The sequence below is a fragment of the Papaver somniferum genome, chromosome 8, assembly GCF_003573695.1.
Source record: "Papaver somniferum cultivar HN1 chromosome 8, ASM357369v1, whole genome shotgun sequence".
Lineage (NCBI taxonomy): Eukaryota > Viridiplantae > Streptophyta > Magnoliopsida > Ranunculales > Papaveraceae > Papaver > Papaver somniferum.
The window spans coordinates 59,005,661-59,022,571 of record NC_039365.1 but is presented as its reverse complement, the minus strand read 5'-3'; the positions used below and the strand labels follow the sequence as shown (position 1 = coordinate 59,022,571).

At 35.5% G+C, this 16,911-nt stretch overlaps 3 protein-coding genes and 1 long non-coding RNA gene across 8 annotated transcripts; 1 reads left to right on the top strand and 3 right to left on the bottom strand.

Moving 5' to 3' along the window:
* Nucleotides 1-3,302: 3,302 nt before the first annotated feature.
* On the bottom strand, nt 3,303-4,689 carry LOC113303041. Of its 2 annotated transcripts, none has more exons than XR_003337276.1 (4): nt 4,571-4,689; nt 4,209-4,385; nt 3,945-4,038; nt 3,303-3,665 (listed from the first exon to the last, which is right to left on the bottom strand). It is a non-coding gene; the product is annotated as an uncharacterized LOC113303041 (long non-coding RNA). The 2 variants fall into 2 exon arrangements; XR_003337275.1 differs by having other exon boundaries at nt 4,560-4,678.
* A 1,279-nt stretch (nt 4,690-5,968) lies between these two features.
* LOC113305586 (aspartyl protease family protein At5g10770-like) lies at nt 5,969-7,159 on the top strand. Its single transcript, XM_026554606.1, has one exon. The coding sequence runs from the start codon at nt 5,969-5,971 to the stop codon at nt 7,157-7,159; it is 1,191 nt and encodes a 396-aa protein (XP_026410391.1).
* A 1,215-nt stretch (nt 7,160-8,374) lies between these two features.
* On the bottom strand, nt 8,375-12,954 carry LOC113301274 (probable folate-biopterin transporter 2). Of its 4 annotated transcripts, none has more exons than XR_003336164.1 (7): nt 11,637-12,954; nt 10,559-10,818; nt 10,176-10,271; nt 9,918-10,088; nt 9,171-9,818; nt 8,690-8,854; nt 8,375-8,535 (listed from the first exon to the last, which is right to left on the bottom strand). XR_003336164.1 is itself a non-coding variant. In XM_026550042.1 (5 exons), exons 1-5 carry the CDS (start codon nt 12,025-12,027, stop codon nt 9,225-9,227), a joined length of 1,512 nt encoding a protein of 503 aa, XP_026405827.1. In that variant the 5' UTR covers nt 12,028-12,954; the 3' UTR covers nt 8,994-9,224. The 4 variants fall into 4 exon arrangements, 1 of the variants encoding a protein (XP_026405827.1); XR_003336166.1 differs by having other exon boundaries at nt 8,690-8,768; XR_003336165.1 differs by lacking the exon at nt 8,375-8,535 and having other exon boundaries at nt 8,623-8,854.
* A 147-nt stretch (nt 12,955-13,101) lies between these two features.
* On the bottom strand, nt 13,102-15,927 carry LOC113301276 (prohibitin-3, mitochondrial-like). Its single transcript, XM_026550043.1, has 2 exons — nt 14,995-15,927; nt 13,102-13,424 (listed from the first exon to the last, which is right to left on the bottom strand). Exon 1 carries the CDS (start codon nt 15,833-15,835, stop codon nt 14,999-15,001), a length of 837 nt encoding a protein of 278 aa, XP_026405828.1. The 5' UTR covers nt 15,836-15,927; the 3' UTR covers nt 13,102-13,424; nt 14,995-14,998.
* Between the last annotated feature and the right edge of the window lie 984 nt (nt 15,928-16,911).

The window sequence follows — 16,911 nt, the reverse complement described above, 5'->3', positions numbered from 1 at the left end:
CTTGAAGCGGAATCAGAATGACAATTTTTTAGGATAATTTTTTTCCAATTGCGACCATCGGATCTTGTCTTTGTTTTTACAAAGTTATCCTTTTGATAATCATTATAATTGTGGAAAGACTTTGTATAACATTTATAGGAAAATCTAGATTTATCACAGTGATGATTCCTTTGCCTTAAGGTTAGACGTTGACAACCCATAATGTCAAGAGTATTAGTCTTAACATATGATATAGGTTTGATCACTTCTTGTGATGCCCAAATAAGAACATCATGAAATTTTCCATCCCTTATGCGAAAACGACATTTCTTTTGCAGGTGACCGTTTTTACCACAATAATAGCAAACATGAGGAGTATTATTACCTGGATCCTCGTGTGTTTTTTTTGGAGGTTGATATAATTTGGTCTTTCGAACTTCAACTGTCGATATAGGTATTTCACTTTTTTCCATCAGTGGAAACCTTTGGTTGAGAGGAAGTACTAGCTTTAACAAATTTTACCTCTTTGCTAATATTTAGAGCATTTATTCCCTTATAGCCCTATCCTCGTGCGTCACGATGATTTTTTTTACTTGCTCCAAACACAATGGGTGATTTGCTTGAACTAGTATTGAACTTTTTCAAGTATTCTTCCAACAACTTGATATTTTCATGAGCAGTGGTTAAATCAGCCTCTAGCTGCCTTCTCGAGTGAGAAAAACATTTTCTCTATCTCTAAACTAACTAGTTTTTCACCAGTGCGATGCACGGGTCTGTTTCTTAGTAGAATGAAATATTAGATCCATATTTCAAAATTAATTTCGTTAGTAATTAATAAAATATTCAAAAAAGTAATAGTGCTGGTAGTGGTCTTGGTAATTTTATTTTTCATAGATTAGGCATTGTTATTCAATAGGGAGTTGGTGCCCAGCTTGTTGGTCGGCTGCCAACCAAGATCCCTTGTGTGTAATGTATATTAAAAATTGGTTTGTTAGAATACGGGCTTCCAACTCAAAACCAATTGGCAATGGGTGGAGAGGCCCTAAGAGATTATAAACACGGGATCTTAGATAACCCAAATAATGTAGGATTAATAATCTCAACACGCCCCCTCACGTGTAGCCTCGTTGGGTCTAACACGTGGACAATTAAATCGGGTGACGCGCGGAGTAAAGGCGCGGTCTAATGACCCGTCCCAAATAGCCTGCTCTGATACCATGTTAGAATACGGGAATCCAACTCAAAACTAATTGGAAATGAGTGGAGAGGCCCTAAGAGATTATAAACGCTGGATCATAGATAACCCAAACAATGTGGGACTAATAATCTCAACATGGTTAAATAAAATAATCCATGAACTAATAAATAATAACAATTAATATGTCATTTGTGTGTGGTCTATATTTTCAAAAACTATAATCTTTGTTATAGCTTTATATAACTTTATAGATTTGACTGAAAGTTATATGCTCAAATTTTTCTATAATATTTTTTTTTTGGTTTACCTAATTTTTGTATGCTTTTACACGATCAACAAAAGTGTTATCGATATCGTGATACATCATGTCTTCAAGATAATTCTCATTCAAACGCTTAATTTTTTATAAATTCCTTAATCTTTAATCTTAAAATTTGTTGATATGGTTGCAAAAGAGCAAAATTAGGCCTTTAGATAACCTAATAACTCTTATACTCTTATTGGACCGAAAATAGGCTTTGGAACCAGCTGGGTAGAGGGTGTAAGTGCACACCCATGCACTGGAATAGCTCCGCCCATGCGACAGATCACTAATCACATCACATAAAAGAAACAAATATGCTTTCAAATAGGGTTGAGATTGAGAGCAGACTGTACTGAGAAAAAAAAAATGATATGTTGCGCGAGCCGAATTCATAGTTCTTAAAAGGTTTGCCAACTTTTCAAGGTTAACCAATTTAAAAGTTAAAAGAAACGATTAACTTGGTTATGAGTCAAATACATTTAGAGGGTATTTTGATCACAATGCCGATATGGGCTTGCATATCACCTTGGCGATTAGCTTAAGTCAGTCGCAATTCCTTTGCCTGGTTTAAAAAACGTAATTGTAAAATAATATCCGCACGTCCCTCTCACGGTTCATCTCCAGTTACCATGCATCTTAATATCTTTTAGTCCGTATGAAGTACATGTTCAACAATTTGTTAGTGGATTCCAAAATACTTTTTGTAATTTGTCGTATGAACAGATATCCATCCTTATTCATTCTTTAAAAAAAAATTATTCCAGGTGCGGATCCTAGAATTTGTAAAGAGTCCGTATTCATTCTTTAGATAAATTATATAGAGATTAAGGTGTGGACCATAGGATTTGTAAAGAGATGCAACAAAAAAAGTACTTCGTACCCATTAGCCCAATCTCATTTTAATACCGGAGGAGGTAAATGAAGTTGCCACACAGTGTTGCTTTTTGAAACGACTCTCATTGGCTTTATGTACAAAGTAGTAGTACTATCATTTATTTTCCCCAGCCGGTCACATCTGTCATAGTTGAACTCCATATTTTTGGACCAGGCAATGGATGTGTAGTAATTTCATGTCTACCTACAAAGAAGATCGGTTAGTATTTTTGACATCCAACCAGAAGTTGTTGTTTTTGTTCTACATGGGAACCCAAATGCTAGGGTGATCCATCATGGTTAGACCTGATTTTTTTTCCCCTATAATATATACGTGATGTATGGTGATGATAATGAAACACTTTTGCTATCCAGGTGACTGATAGATCATCTTATGTTAAAGCAAATAATATCCGGGAATGTCATGTCCCTACATTTTCTTGAGAAGTTGACCAAGGGATCTGTATCAACTATACAAATACGAAGGAGAACACAAATCCATCAACATCATTAAACCCTTAAGAATACCTTCAATGGCACATTATATAAAAAGATGGAATATGCTATCAAAAATAATGTTGAAATCGATCGAGGGAAGAAAGTACATGGAGGAGGAAACGATATGTTGCATGAGCCATAATTCACACTTCTTAAAAAGTTAAACAATTTTTAATATTAGACATCATTAGAAATGGTGTTAGAGGAGTTACCGATATACAAACCTTCGACAAACGTTATTGTGCCATCACCTGCTAACACTACCAAATAGGATTGTTAAATGCAAATAAAGTGGAGGTGAAGAGAAAACAGATGGGAGGTAAAGTGGAGGTTAAAAAATATCATTTTTGTATGCTAATCGATATTTGTTCCCATTTTTTCTGTTTCAAATTCTAATGATTACGGAAATCATGTTTACTAATCAATAGTTGTTTGGAGATCTGACTGGACAGGAATGACCTGAAATGTACCCAAACAGGAGCATATCCCACCTAAGGGTCCAAACAAATCAAGATCCTAACATGGTATACTATAAGGGTAACCATGAAAATTAACTCTTCCACAAAAGATGACCCAAATGACATCCAATATGAAAGGCTATCATGTATTCAAATAGTCCGGAACTTAAAGACATTTACTCTGAGATGAAGAGTATCAGTCACATGACTGCATTCTTATTTCAAATTCAATAACAATATATTAGAAGATTAACCCTCAGAAAGTCTAAGTATACCGAGATAAAAGTCTTGATCCATTCTCATGACCTCTGAGACTAATATGTTTATTGGCAGGATAACATATTTTTTCTTGATACTGCAAAAAATGCAAAGAAAACCAACATTAGTAGCAGTAAACCGACAACCAAAAAAATAAGAGATATATAACTTCAAAACACTACTACTCCAAAAATACAGATAGACCTTATTTTTAAACACACCATTATTGTTAGACAAATTCAAATTCATCCGTTTCTTTTCCATAGTTTAAGCTAATAATCAAGAACCCTCTTAATCAAGCTTACGTTAAGCACCATGTTATTTGATATAAAATCGAAGTGACCCATTACCCATTGAGAGTAAATTAGATACTGACCATATCTTCACTGTAGAAACTCAATATCCCTGAGAGAGATACGAATCCTGGCTCCAAAATCACAAGTCTGTCGTGAATCAACCAAAAATAAAACCTGTTCCATCAAAACATTTATCTGAGAGCGATATGAATTCTTTATCACAAACATTAGAAAAAATAGAATCTCAAATCTCAAGCAATTATTTTTCAACCAAATAACAGTAGTAAATAAAAAGATATTTAACCGAAAAAGAAAAAAAAAATCACAGCAAAAAGAAAAACTACCTCTTGATACGATGAACCCGTCGGCATGGAGAAACCATTAAGCATACTTGGAACATGAAGCCTTATATAGACACGGACTGGGAATCGTATGGAAATTTTAAGCAGATTCTCCAAGAAATCCCGTTAGAGTGAGGCAGTTGTATTCGAAGTAGAGAAGTAGCGACAATCTAACCACATCTGCTAAACAAAGACAATCCAATATCAGACGAAGCATCATAAAACCCAAACCCTAAAATAAATAAAAAATCTCTTAAGAAAAATCAAGCCACGGAGCAAAGAAGCGGCGTCGATACTGAGGCTCGGCTTGTTCTCTTATGTAGAGGGAGCTAACAATAATTTTTGAAAATTCACCTTATATTTACCAATGAAAATCTAAAAATATTATTCTGACTCTGTCTTTGATGTATTCTTAAGAAATATTCAGATTTCTAATATCCTTGATTTGCAGTAGTAAAGTTTATATTATTTTGTCACTGATTTTTTTTTTTGGAAATAATATCATTCGGTATTATTTTATTTTATTTTTGGATAACTACTTTACCTAATAAAAAACATTGAGCATATAGAAACAAATTTATTTTATTTTGTTATTTTTGTTAATATTTTTTATGTAAAGAATAATATTGAGAAAAGTAATTCTGAAATTTGTTCATTGTGGCTATTGCAATTTCATCTAATGTTTTTTATTTTTCACGTTCTTAAAATTTTATTAAATATCATGCATGGTTTATCACGATTTTTATTAATGATTTTGTCCTTTGAATATTGTACAGGATTAATCGCCATTACATTTTTTTTTTGCGCAAGAGGAAGCACATTTCATTTATGATAAGCATCCGTAACTCTATGCATTTTGATATTAAATCTATTTGTTCTCTGAATTTCATCTGTTGTCGTTCGTTTTATTCCAACCTCTTAGTATTGTAGTTAAAATCAGTTTAATTATGAAATTCTTAATTGGACATTGGCCACTGAATATTTTTATTATTGTTATACGATTGATTTGATTTTTTGATGGAATCGTGATGAAATATACATTTCTTGATGTTATTTTGTTTTATTTTTTAGTATATTTTAGTGATAGGAATAAATATATTTAAGACGATCTTTTTTAATATTTTTGCTAATATAGATATATTTGTTTTAGGAAATAAAAAAAATTGAAAAATATATTATGGAAAAGAATTATTTTCCTTGAATATTATTGGCCGAAATCTTTAAACATTACAAAAATAAAAATAAAAGTGGGGCTAAAATCAACCAAAGCGAGAATCAACCAGAAACGAGAATCAATCCGGTGAATGAGAACGCTTTAAAAAATTCTGTTATTATATAGAGAATTTATTGAGAGTTAAACCTTACTTCCTTCCAACTACGAAGATTTTTCACATTCATAATTTGTTGAACGCACATCTTCTTCGCGATCCTTAAGAAGGGATTGTAATAGATGATAATCACAATCATAACCTTTAAAGAACTTTCTCAAGTTTTTGTTTTCTCGACATATAGGAGTCTGATAACTAATCAGACATGATGATGATGGCCCTTTCCCGTTTAAGAGATGGTCAAACACTTTGGTATATTGTGAGACTACCTCACCAACATCTTTATCAAATCAGAATCACTTTTGTTTGAAAGTTTATCTAACTGTTTTTATAGGCGTGTCTCCCAGTTATCCACAGTTTTAATTAATGTATCAGATGTGACAGTTTTATCACGTGAACCAAAACCTTGAAACATGTCTGAATGATTCTGAACTGATGATACGTTTTTCGATATTTTACTCTTGTCCATATAGTGACAATAGTAGGGTGCACTATCTGCAAGCAAAAATAAAGAAACAAGTTCCTGGCAAAATGGTTTACAGCACAAAAGACGAAATCCCATTGTATTCTGGAGTTAAACTTTTAACTCTGAACTACATTATTACACTTCAATTGGGTAAAAGGAATATGACGGTACTTGTGGATACAGGAAGCGATCTTACATGGGTTCAATGCGAACCTTGCAAATTATGTTACAGCCAGCAAGACCCTATCCTGAATCCAGGCCTCTCCCGTTCATACAAATCTGTTGCACGCAATTCATCCAGTTGCCAGTCTCTTGAAGGTGCAACTGGGTTTGCAGGAGTCTGTGGTGCCGATCAAAAAAATAGCTGCAATTATGTAGTAAACTATGGTGATGGATCCTATACTCGTGGTGAACTAGGACGAGAACGACTCTATGTCGGTAAAACTTATGTGAAAGATTTTGTCTTCGGATGTGGAAGAAACAATAAAGGACTATTCGGAGGAGCTTCTGGTATACTGGGTCTAGGAAGAAGCAATCTCTCACTAATTTCTCAAACTTCCAAAAAGTTCGATGGTGTTTTCTCTTACTGTTTGCCTTCAACTGAGGTTGATTCTTCGGGTTCTTTAACTTTCGGCTGGGATGCTTCTGTGTACAAGAATTCCACACCTATTTCTTACACTAAAATGATCTCAAACCCAGAACCCTCTACTTTTTATTTTCTAAACCTTACTAGTTTTAGCATTGGAGGGGTGGCTATACAGGCTCCTGGGTTTGCTACAGGTAGAACCTTAATTGATTCAGGAACTGTGATTTCAAGACTTGTTCCATCAGTTTACAATGCTCTAAAAACTGAGTTCCTTACACAGTTCTCGGGGTATCCAACGGCACCAAGTTACTCAATATTAGATACTTGTTTTAACTTGTCAGCGTATGAAAATGTGAACATTCCTACACTGAATATGCATTTTGAAGATACTGTCAACGTAAACGTGGATGTGCTAGGTATGTTTTATTTTGCTAAAGATGATGCTTCTCAAGTTTGTTTAGCTCTTGCTAGTCTATCATCAGAAGATGAAGTTGGGATAATTGGAAACTTTCAGCAGAGGAATCTAAGGATTGTTTATGATACTAACATCATGTTTGTTTTTTCCACTATGTAGAGGCTAATCTCTATTACCCTCTATATAGTGGTGGGTCCCATTTATTTGGTGTTTGTTTTTTCCACTACCTCTACAAAGATAGAGGCAAATCTCTATTTATATAGAAGAAATCAAATAGCACCAATGAGGTGCTATCTTTGAGCCTCTATCTCTATTAAACCTTCAAATGACTAATATATCCTCGAACAAACTTATAATGTCCAAAAATAATTCCTTAATTTAAAATCTAAAATTTTACATGTTTCAAGAAAAGTGATACTTTCGCCCGTTTCAGAAAAAGGGATATTTTCGCGCTGTTTCAGAAAAAAGTGATATTTTGCTCCGTTGCAGAAAAAGTGACACTTTAGCCCCGTTTCAGAAACAGTGATACTTCCCCCGTTTCAGAAAAAGTGATACTTTCACGCCGTTTCAGAAAAAGTGATATTTTCGCCCCGTTTCAGAAAAAGTGATACTTTCGCATGCTTCAGAAAAAGTGATACTTTCGCGCCGTTTCAGAAAAAGTGATATTTTTGCTCCGTTTCAGAAAAAGTGATTTTTTCCATGTTTCAGAAAAAGTGATATTTTTGCCCTGTTTCAGAAAAAGTGAAATTTTTGCCCCGTTTCAGAAAAAGTGATATTTTCGTTCTGTTTCAGAAAAAGTTATGTTTTTGCCCCGTTTCAGAAAAAGTGATTTTTGCCCTGTTTCAGAAAAGGTGATACTTTCGCCCGTTTCAGATAAAGTGATACTTTCGCCCGTTTCAGATAAAGTGATACTTTCGCCCGTTTCAGATAAAGTGATACTTTCGCCCGTTTCAGATAAAGTGATATTTTTGATCCGTTTCAGAAAAAGTGATATTTTTACCCCGTTTCAGAAAAAAGTTATATTTTCGCTCCGTTTCAGAAAAAGTGAACATCTTTGGTTGTATTTTCTAATACATTTTTTTCCTTTTGGAATTTTTGAACATCTTTGGTTGTAATGGATATTCATGGATTTTTTGAATATTATAAAGATAAAATGAGAAATATATAAAATTGGGTATACAATATAGAGTTGTTAGATAGTGATCAAACAAACATGATTTTAAGAAAGATTATATAGTGATATTTATATAGATATAGAGGTTTACCTCTGTATAGAACACTCTACATATATAGAGGAAAAAACATACGTGTTGTAAGAAATCTAAGGTGGGGTTTGCAGAAGAGGCTCGCAGTTATACCTAGAGAAAGAGAGATAATAATGAGATTATAGTATGGACATAAACATACTTGTAAGCGAAGTACACTGTTTCTCTAGTGAAGGAGTTCCGTCACCTGATCTGGGAAGGGAAAGAAGATGTATAGCTAGAATTTGACCAACGAATTTGGTGATCTATTTTGTTTTTAAAACTACTTCCCTGCAGCAAAGAGAGAGAGAGGTGTTCAAGTGTTAAGCTAGGATAGTTGTCTATATTGTGCATTTAGTCGATGTTGTTGCCATCATCTTCCAAGAACTAAGTACTAAAAATCATTTGTGCTGATGATCTTAAAAATCATGACCAGTTACAGTACCTGAGTTCTTTGACACCCATTACGACCATCTCTATGCAAATCCCAGCTCAGAAGGCACCAATATACGTCTGCGCGAACCCTGAATACACAAGATCTTCTTTATAGCAACTGAGAATGAGATTGGCATTTCTTAATACAAAGAGAACCACGCGGTTTCCGTCTCCCCTTTAACAAGAACAAGAACGACAACTTTCAAAATCTGACGGGTAAAAAAAGGACAGAGCATGCTAGCCATGATACAGATAATGACAAGCATACTAAAGACTAAACTGACTAAGCATTTTATCAAACGAATACAGGAATATACAATGTTTAATGAATTTGTGATCAAATTGAGTTTCAATCTTTTTCCAAACCAATTTATAATTTACAACCTTTGAGAAAATTGGACTTTTTAAAACAAAAGAAGAAATAAAGTTGAATAGCAATAAGATAAAGAAAAAAAGTTTTTTGTTTTCTTTGTAAGAATCAAGTAAATTACCAAATGGTATGTTCGCTGAACCATACATGCCAACTGCAGGTTTCTACTCTCGGTTCACCGCGTGCTGCCTATCAAGGAAACAAGTTCAATATTGCCAGCTTTGTCAACGTCTTCATCTTCTTTTGCTTTGGTAATTTTGGCTGGTAGAATTGACGAGGAGGGATCACTTCTGGGCACCAAAAATAGCAGAGCCAATGGAAGTAATCTTACTATGTTGCGTACTAAGATTGCAAGCCACAAGTTAGTAAACTTCGACCGGGTAACATTTAAGACATGAAGTAGGAGTCCTCCTCCCCATGATGATGTGAGGGAACCAAAATTGTCGATAGACATCAGCAAAGCAAAGAAAGTGCCTTCGATACCGGGGGGGCATAGCTTGGAACTTATCACAAGAAGAGGCATTCGTTTTATACGGCCAGTACATTTAGATACAATTTCGTCCAACACAACAAAGTATTTATCTGGCACACCCAGTTTCAAGTTCAACCGCAATACCAATATCAAATCCAGCATTCCAATGATACCATGAAGCAATTGAGCCCAAAAAAGTACACCACGATATGGGTAATCCTTGAGAACTTTCTGGTATAGTAACAAACCAAGAAGGGAACCTATTGAGCCAAACGAAAACATTAATCCAACACTTTCCTGCAGTAAACATGAATAGTATATTTATGAAAGCAAGAATAAATCATAATTGCTCTTCTGCCATATCGGCAGTGAGCTTAGAATTAGACTAAAAAGTACCTCCGACAACGCCGGTCCAGCTTTCGGGTCTGTAATCCAATAGAACATTCCTTCATGGATGTTCAAGCTTAGTGCAAAAGATAAGTACATATAAAGACATGGTCTCCACACATCCCCGCATTTTAATGTTGTAAAAGTAGCTTTACTGGCGTCGATGAATTTCTGGTATACCTGATATATCAGGGTTGTAAATGAAATGCAGACGTTGATAAATCTGCTTTTAGTTCTTAAGGAACAAAATGAAGGGACCACTATTACCTGTTTGTAGGCGAAATTGGGAACATACTGTTCTTTGAGCAGAATTCCAACCGAAGAAACCAGAACAAAAGGAATGCTCAGCACTCCAAACACTCCCTATCAGAAGAGTAGAAGCAAATTGTTATGCAAGTATTCATGCTGATACTACTAGAGCAGAAGATTCTGAAAATTTGGGGCCTCAAGTGAAGTCTTTGATGCCTTACAGATAAAAATTAAGAAATATGGTAACTGCGGAAAGATGTCATGGACATTTTGAGCAAAAATAAAAGTATTGCCAAGGGTATTTTTGGACCCGCAAATTTTGTAGCTCATGGTGGTCACCTTGGCCAGAGGCCGAAGCTGGCATTTCTAGTAACAGCTACATAGGAAAGTGACTTAAGTACCTTAGGGCCAATTTGATGAACAATAAATCCACTAATCGTGAATCCGACAAGCTGTCCAATGGAAGAGCAAAATGCACATAAGCTTTGTATGTCCGCTGCGAGGGAAAGGTGCGCCATACTATTCTCTGCTGCACAGGCATCTATTGTTACATCTGCTATGGCTGCGCCAGCACTCACTGCCGTCATAGATAGCAATGCAAACATCACATCCACCTTTTTCTTGAGTGACAATAGGAGTGTGGAGGCCACACCAAGAAGACCTGAATTAGAGAGGAATTTTAACCATTAGTTTCTTTTGTTTCCAGTGAAGGCCAATACATAACATGAAACAAGAAGGTTCGTGATTCCATTAAAAAGGTCATGACTTTCACCAAATAAGCCTCCTTATGGACTCAGGTTTCTGTAGGTGAATATGAGTTTGGTCTTTGTCAGAGAAAGGTGTATATTCTACGTCCATTTTCTCCCCCTTAACAGATCGATGTCTTAGACCGAGCAGTTGTAGCAACTACAAAATTAAATGACCTGTGGCTGAAAATTGATGAACTGCACTCAAGAGGTTTGCAGATGCCCGCTGTATAACTTGCTTTATATCAAAGATGTATCATATTTGGGTATAAAAGAAGTGTAAGCCATAACATAAGGCTTACACGACCCACTTCAGCTCAGTTTGGGAGGTAACTGATAAAGGTTTTGGCATAAAGCAATGAAGTGGTCTCTTTTATCAATTATCAGACTATCACGGACTATTCCAGGACTTCGGCAAGCTTCAAATTCATACAAAATTATTAAGATTCTCGAGTGCAAGAGATAGAAAGAACCCTCGTCTATATAAATACAATACTGACAATCTAAATCAACATAATACAAACAGCCAAACAGCAGTGAACACACAGGATGTAGTTCAGGGATCTAATGTTGTATCTCCTTTTCTCAACTAATACACACAAAAAAATCTCAAAACTCAGAAACACAAACTGCGGACTTAGTATGCTGATAGAGTTTGAAAATGCGTTCAAATTATAACATAATCAAGAAATCCAACATAAAGCAGAAAGTAAACAGTAATGTGTGATATTACCAGCTAAAATGAAGTAGGGTCGTCTTCGATATCCAGCAATTGGAACGACATCAGTGAGAATACCCCAAAGTGGTTTAACAATCCAGGGAATACCAATAACTCCAGAATAAACTTGTGCTTCAGATGGCTGAACTTTCTGGACATCTTTCCAGTAATAATCAGAACTAACATTAAACAAACTTCCACCTAAACCCTGACTCATTCCATAGATAATAACAACACCAAAAATAAAACGCCAATGCAGTTCATGAGCAAGCATTTTAAACCAATAAAGAGGTTCCAACATAAAATCCCATAACCTTGTTTTTATTCCTCTCTCTTTTTGTGTTTCTCTAATTTCCTTGTTATGAGCATTTCCATCAAGTGGGAGAGCTTCTTCTTCTTCCACCATTAAAAAACAATAATTTACAAAAGGAAATCTGAAATCGAAAGATCAACAGTTTTACAGTAACGGGTGTGTATAAATGCCAAATTTGGTTGGAGTTGATAGAAAGAAGAATCAGAACAGGTTTTCTTCAGTTATTGAAAAATGTTGTGTCTTCGTACAGTAACCGACGGTAGTTTGAAACCGAGATGAGTAGAAGAGAAAGGGAGTAGGCTCGACGAGTTGACCAACTAAATGTGCAAAGTCTTCGAATGAGATCTGGTTGTTCCTACCAGGTAACATGGGGGTCCCACGTTAACCATTCCTTACTCTTCTTGCACAGAAGTATCCTATTGCATAGTAAAATCGGATTTTGTAGACGCAAAACATGACTGATGATTTCGATGAGTATGCCTGCTAACAACATCGTCTTTCGAATTCAGGTAATGCATACTACCCCAAAAAATAGGCAGAACCATTTTTTAGCGGAGGCAGTACAAGATAAAAGAAGTTGGGATCGGAAATGCTAATTTTCTCGGACATCAATCAGTTGATTATTGGATGTCGCAGAATGGATAGACTCTTTCCATTTCCCTCTAACCTTTTCACAACTCAAACCTACCAATCCAAATACAATGAGAATAAAACCCAACGCCCAATTCAGAACCTACCAAACCAAATACAATAGACTGGAAAAGATTTAGCTTAAAAAAATTTGTAAGAAACTCCATCAAATAAGAAAAGAAAAATTCTACCCGAGTTTCATAGAGACGGGAGATATTTCTTTCTTCTCATGAGAGGAAAAAGTTAAGTTTGAGACTGTACGAGGAAAAAGTTAACAGTTTCCCACCAGCTTTCTCACACGAGCTCAGGGTTCAGACTAACCTTACTGATGAACATAATCTTATGAACAGGTTGGTATAACTCTTGCAAGACTGCACTGACTCAGCTTTGCAGGCCTACGTTGTTGTAACATTAACAGTTGCTATCACATGAACAGGTTGGTATAACTCTTGCAAGACTGCACTGACTCAGCTTTGCAGGCCTACGTTCTTGTAACATTAACAGTTGCTATCACGATTCACAAATCTAATACGCTGATTGGCAGCTAAACATCAAAACCCTTTTACCAGATTGAGGAGTTCTCACAGAGACAATCAACTCAAAATTCAAGGTTTATCCTTCCTATCAAAAAAACAACGCATTTAATTGTTTTTCCTACTAAAAAGGAAGTTTGACTAAGGAAGTATTATTTTCTTCATCCACAATCCAGTCATACTAAATCTTCTATCATCACCCTTTAGTCTTCTTAAGTAGAAAAAAAAAAAGACTAAAGACAGAAGAACATCTTTGAAATCCCACCCTAAGGAAGTAGAGTATCAGCCAATCTATGCAGTTCTGAGAATAGCACCATCTGAAGTTTTCTGCAACCAAGACAGATAGAATGACTTATTAGCATATAGAAATCCTCATCCATAATTACTACACATAAAAGAAGATGCCAACACGTTCAGGGATCTTAATTTACAGGATCCACAATGCTTGCAATTGAAAATTTGGAACCTTTAAAATGGGAAAGCTTGAAAACCAACAGTCAAATTACTAATATACTACTTGTGTTAGGTCAGCAGACACTAATAAATGGAAAGGGAAGCCTATAGAAAGAATAGGCCAGAACATGTATGACAATCATGTTACTTATTTTCATATCAAGAAGTCATTTAGCTTCTTGATGGCAAAGGTAATAGACGGTATTTGGATTAAAAATAAATATAGCTTGTTAGTGAGCCAGTGACAGTTGAAAACCAAAATCTTTAATTCAATAAAGTATTATCTTGTATACGCACCATATGAGTAAGCATAAACATCCACAGGATGCAATAGCCTAGACATTTACTAGTTTGAGTTTATACTTAGGAACATGCACCATATGCATTCCTTACTCTTACCATCCACCAGTTTAAAGATAAAAGCAGGAAACTAGTCCAAATGAGTAAGCATAGATGGTCTACACATGTCAATCTGTAAGACTAGTTGAATAACAAAAAAGAGAAGAAAATCTCTTTAGCTAGCCTGAAATCTTAGGATTTTAGGTCCCAAGCACATGATAGATTGACTGCAAGTCTGCAAGGCTTTCTGAATTCCTACAATTTTAATATAACTCCATATAACAAAAAGGGTCTGACATTTGTTCCAATCCAATCCAAAATGCAGATATCAGAAACTGTTCCATGGATAGAATGACAGACAACATTATAAGGGCCTCCTTTTCAATCATCACTCTATTCAAATTCACATTTTACCCTTATAGAACAAGGTAACAGATGAAAACAGAAATCAGTTCGGGTATTCTAACATATGATGACAATTATACTACCATTAGTACAACATAATGCAACAATATTAAATTTTCCTGTCAACTTATTCTTCAAATCCTCACACAGGTTAACCTATGCACAATACCAGCTAACAGTGCATATCTCCTACACTACCTTCCAAAGCATTTTGATCCATTTTTAAATTGAATAAAACACCAAAATGACAATCACAATTCTCTATCCAACCTTTCAAGTATCATTTGCAAGTTGATAACCAAGAACATAAAGAAAAAAATCAGATGCAACAAATCAAAATTCTAGATCTAAAAAGTATCAATACCATAATTTAACACTTGACAAAAACACAAAACTAATTCACATGATCACACCAACGCAGCACTGATACAAGTGGAGCTAGTATCACAACATGAAACTTAACTAATGCTAACTCTTCAAATTCTTCCACTAATACAGTACTGAAGCATGTTGGTCCTTCTCTAAATAATCCAGGAGTACTACACCAAACAACATTAACAATCATAATATAGCTTTAAAAGTACAGAGGGTAATCAACTGGAAACATTTAGCTCTATCAAACCAATCATAATTCTCCAATCAAGACATGGCAACCATCAATTGAAGAAAAATTAAGCACAAACCAAGAAAGAGATATTACCGATTCAACGACCTGGGTTCAGCCCAAGAAGAATGTTGTTACCACCAGGAAGGTAAGAAACATTTGGACTCCTAGCCAATGTGGATGCAATCTCCCTTGAAGCTTCAATCCTCCTAAGTTCAATCAATCCCATACCAGCAGCAGCTGTAGCATCAGAAATCAACTTAGCGGAATCACTTTCTCCTTCAGCCCTAATAATAGCAGCTCTCCTTTCTTGCTCAGCTTTCATAACAACAAACTTAGATCTCTCAGCTTCTTGTTGAGCAACTTGTTTTTGTTCAACAGCTTTAGAAAATTCAGCACCATATGATAAATGTGTAATAGCAACATCATCAAGAACAATATTAAAATCCTTGGCTCTTTTGATCAAACTCTCTCTAACCAAAGCAGATACATGAGGTCTTTCAGTAAGCAACTGATCTGCATTAAATTGAGCAACCACAGCTTTCAATACTTCATTACCAATCGAGGGTAAAACTTTCTCATCGTATTCAGTACCTAGGGTTTTGAAAATTGAGGGTAAAGATGGTACTTCAGGACGAGATAACAAACGAAGGGTTAGGTTAACCATCTGCAAATCTTTAGTACCAGAAACTGATGAGAAAGTATGGGGTTTAGTACGAATATCAAATATGTAAGGTGTTTGTAACCATGGAATCAAGAAATGAGTTCCTTCTCCTACTGTTTCATCAAGAACTCCCCTAAATCGATCAAACAAAACAGCTCTTTGACCACCGTCAACTGTGTAAAGAGATGAGTTCACTGATGTAGCACCAACACCGAGAGAAAATGCAGCTTTAGCTAAGCCTGTGAGAAAGTTCACTGCCTGTGGATTCGCCATTACTCTCTCTGATTAACACTACTTGTTGGTTTTCTTTCTTCTCTATCGCAAAACCCTAGCTGAAAATGAAAAAAGAGAAAGCAATTTGGGGGTTTTTGATCTACACTTATTTCTTGTTCTACAGGTCAGAACCCAAAAACCCAAATTGCCCCTTAAGAAAAGGGATGTACTGCACTTCATCTACGGTTCTAATTGGTTCTTATCTTAATTGACGATTTGGATTTATAATATGTGAATTGCTAAACAAGAACACCTGTTTGGCGTATTTGTAATGTCTGTACACCACACGAGTTTGTGGTCTCCAATTTTGATGGTCTTTTGGGCAATTCCTATGGCAATGTACAAAATCAAATTTTTGTTGAGCCAGGTGGATGGTCAAATGTGGTTTTGCACTATGGAAAAGAAGTGGGCGGTTGACTGTCAAGCGTCAGGACGAAGTGCTGCCGCTGGCGTTTGAAGGACAACTACTGCATTTGTAGAACAAATGTTGGCGTGCGTAGGAGAACCACTAGAGTTGAACCAAGACCGCCAACGGCTACTTTTAAACGGTCACCGGAACGGCTAGTTTCTACCTCCATAAATACAGCTCGAATTTGATCTAACAAATCCCAACAATCTTTCATCCTATCAATCTTTTCTTAATTACAATTGCTTTCGATTTTCAACCATGAATCCTGATTTTGATTCTTCCAAGGAAGATATGGAGATGGATGAAATGTTGTTGATAGGATCCTGAGATGCCTATTTATAATAAACCGCAATCGCACGGTGTCTACAATGTAGACAAAGACAAGTACGGGTCGTTCCCACGAGGAGCGGTGGAAATACTGTAACCAATATCTCTAATAAATTAACCGACAAAAATGTTTTTGGATTTTTGAAAAATAATAATAAGAAAAATAAACTAAAGTAACAAAATGAAATCGATGGAAGAGTTGGTAACCAGGGTTTATGGGTTCCACTACTATTTCTAATTAAGTACTGAAAAGCTTTCGAATTCCAAATATGCATTTATATCTTCGTTCTATGGCAACACCTATTATTGTTGTAATTATCGATAATAAACTCGCATCTCC

Excerpts from the sequence above, each read along its gene's own strand:
- LOC113305586 (XM_026554606.1), top strand. The coding sequence starts at position 5,969 with ATGATACGTTTTTCGATATTTTACTCTTGTCCATATAGTGACAATAGT.
- LOC113301274 (XM_026550042.1), bottom strand. The coding sequence starts at position 12,027 with ATGGTGGAAGAAGAAGAAGCTCTCCCACTTGATGGAAATGCTCATAAC. Across the intron at positions 10,272-10,558 it reads TTCATCAAATTGGCCCTAAG|GGAGTGTTTGGAGTGCTGAG; the intron begins GTACTTAAGTCA and ends CTCTTCTGATAG. Across the intron at positions 10,089-10,175 it reads CCAATTTCGCCTACAAACAG|GTATACCAGAAATTCATCGA; the intron begins GTAATAGTGGTC and ends CTGATATATCAG.
- LOC113301276 (XM_026550043.1), bottom strand. The coding sequence starts at position 15,835 with ATGGCGAATCCACAGGCAGTGAACTTTCTCACAGGCTTAGCTAAAGCT.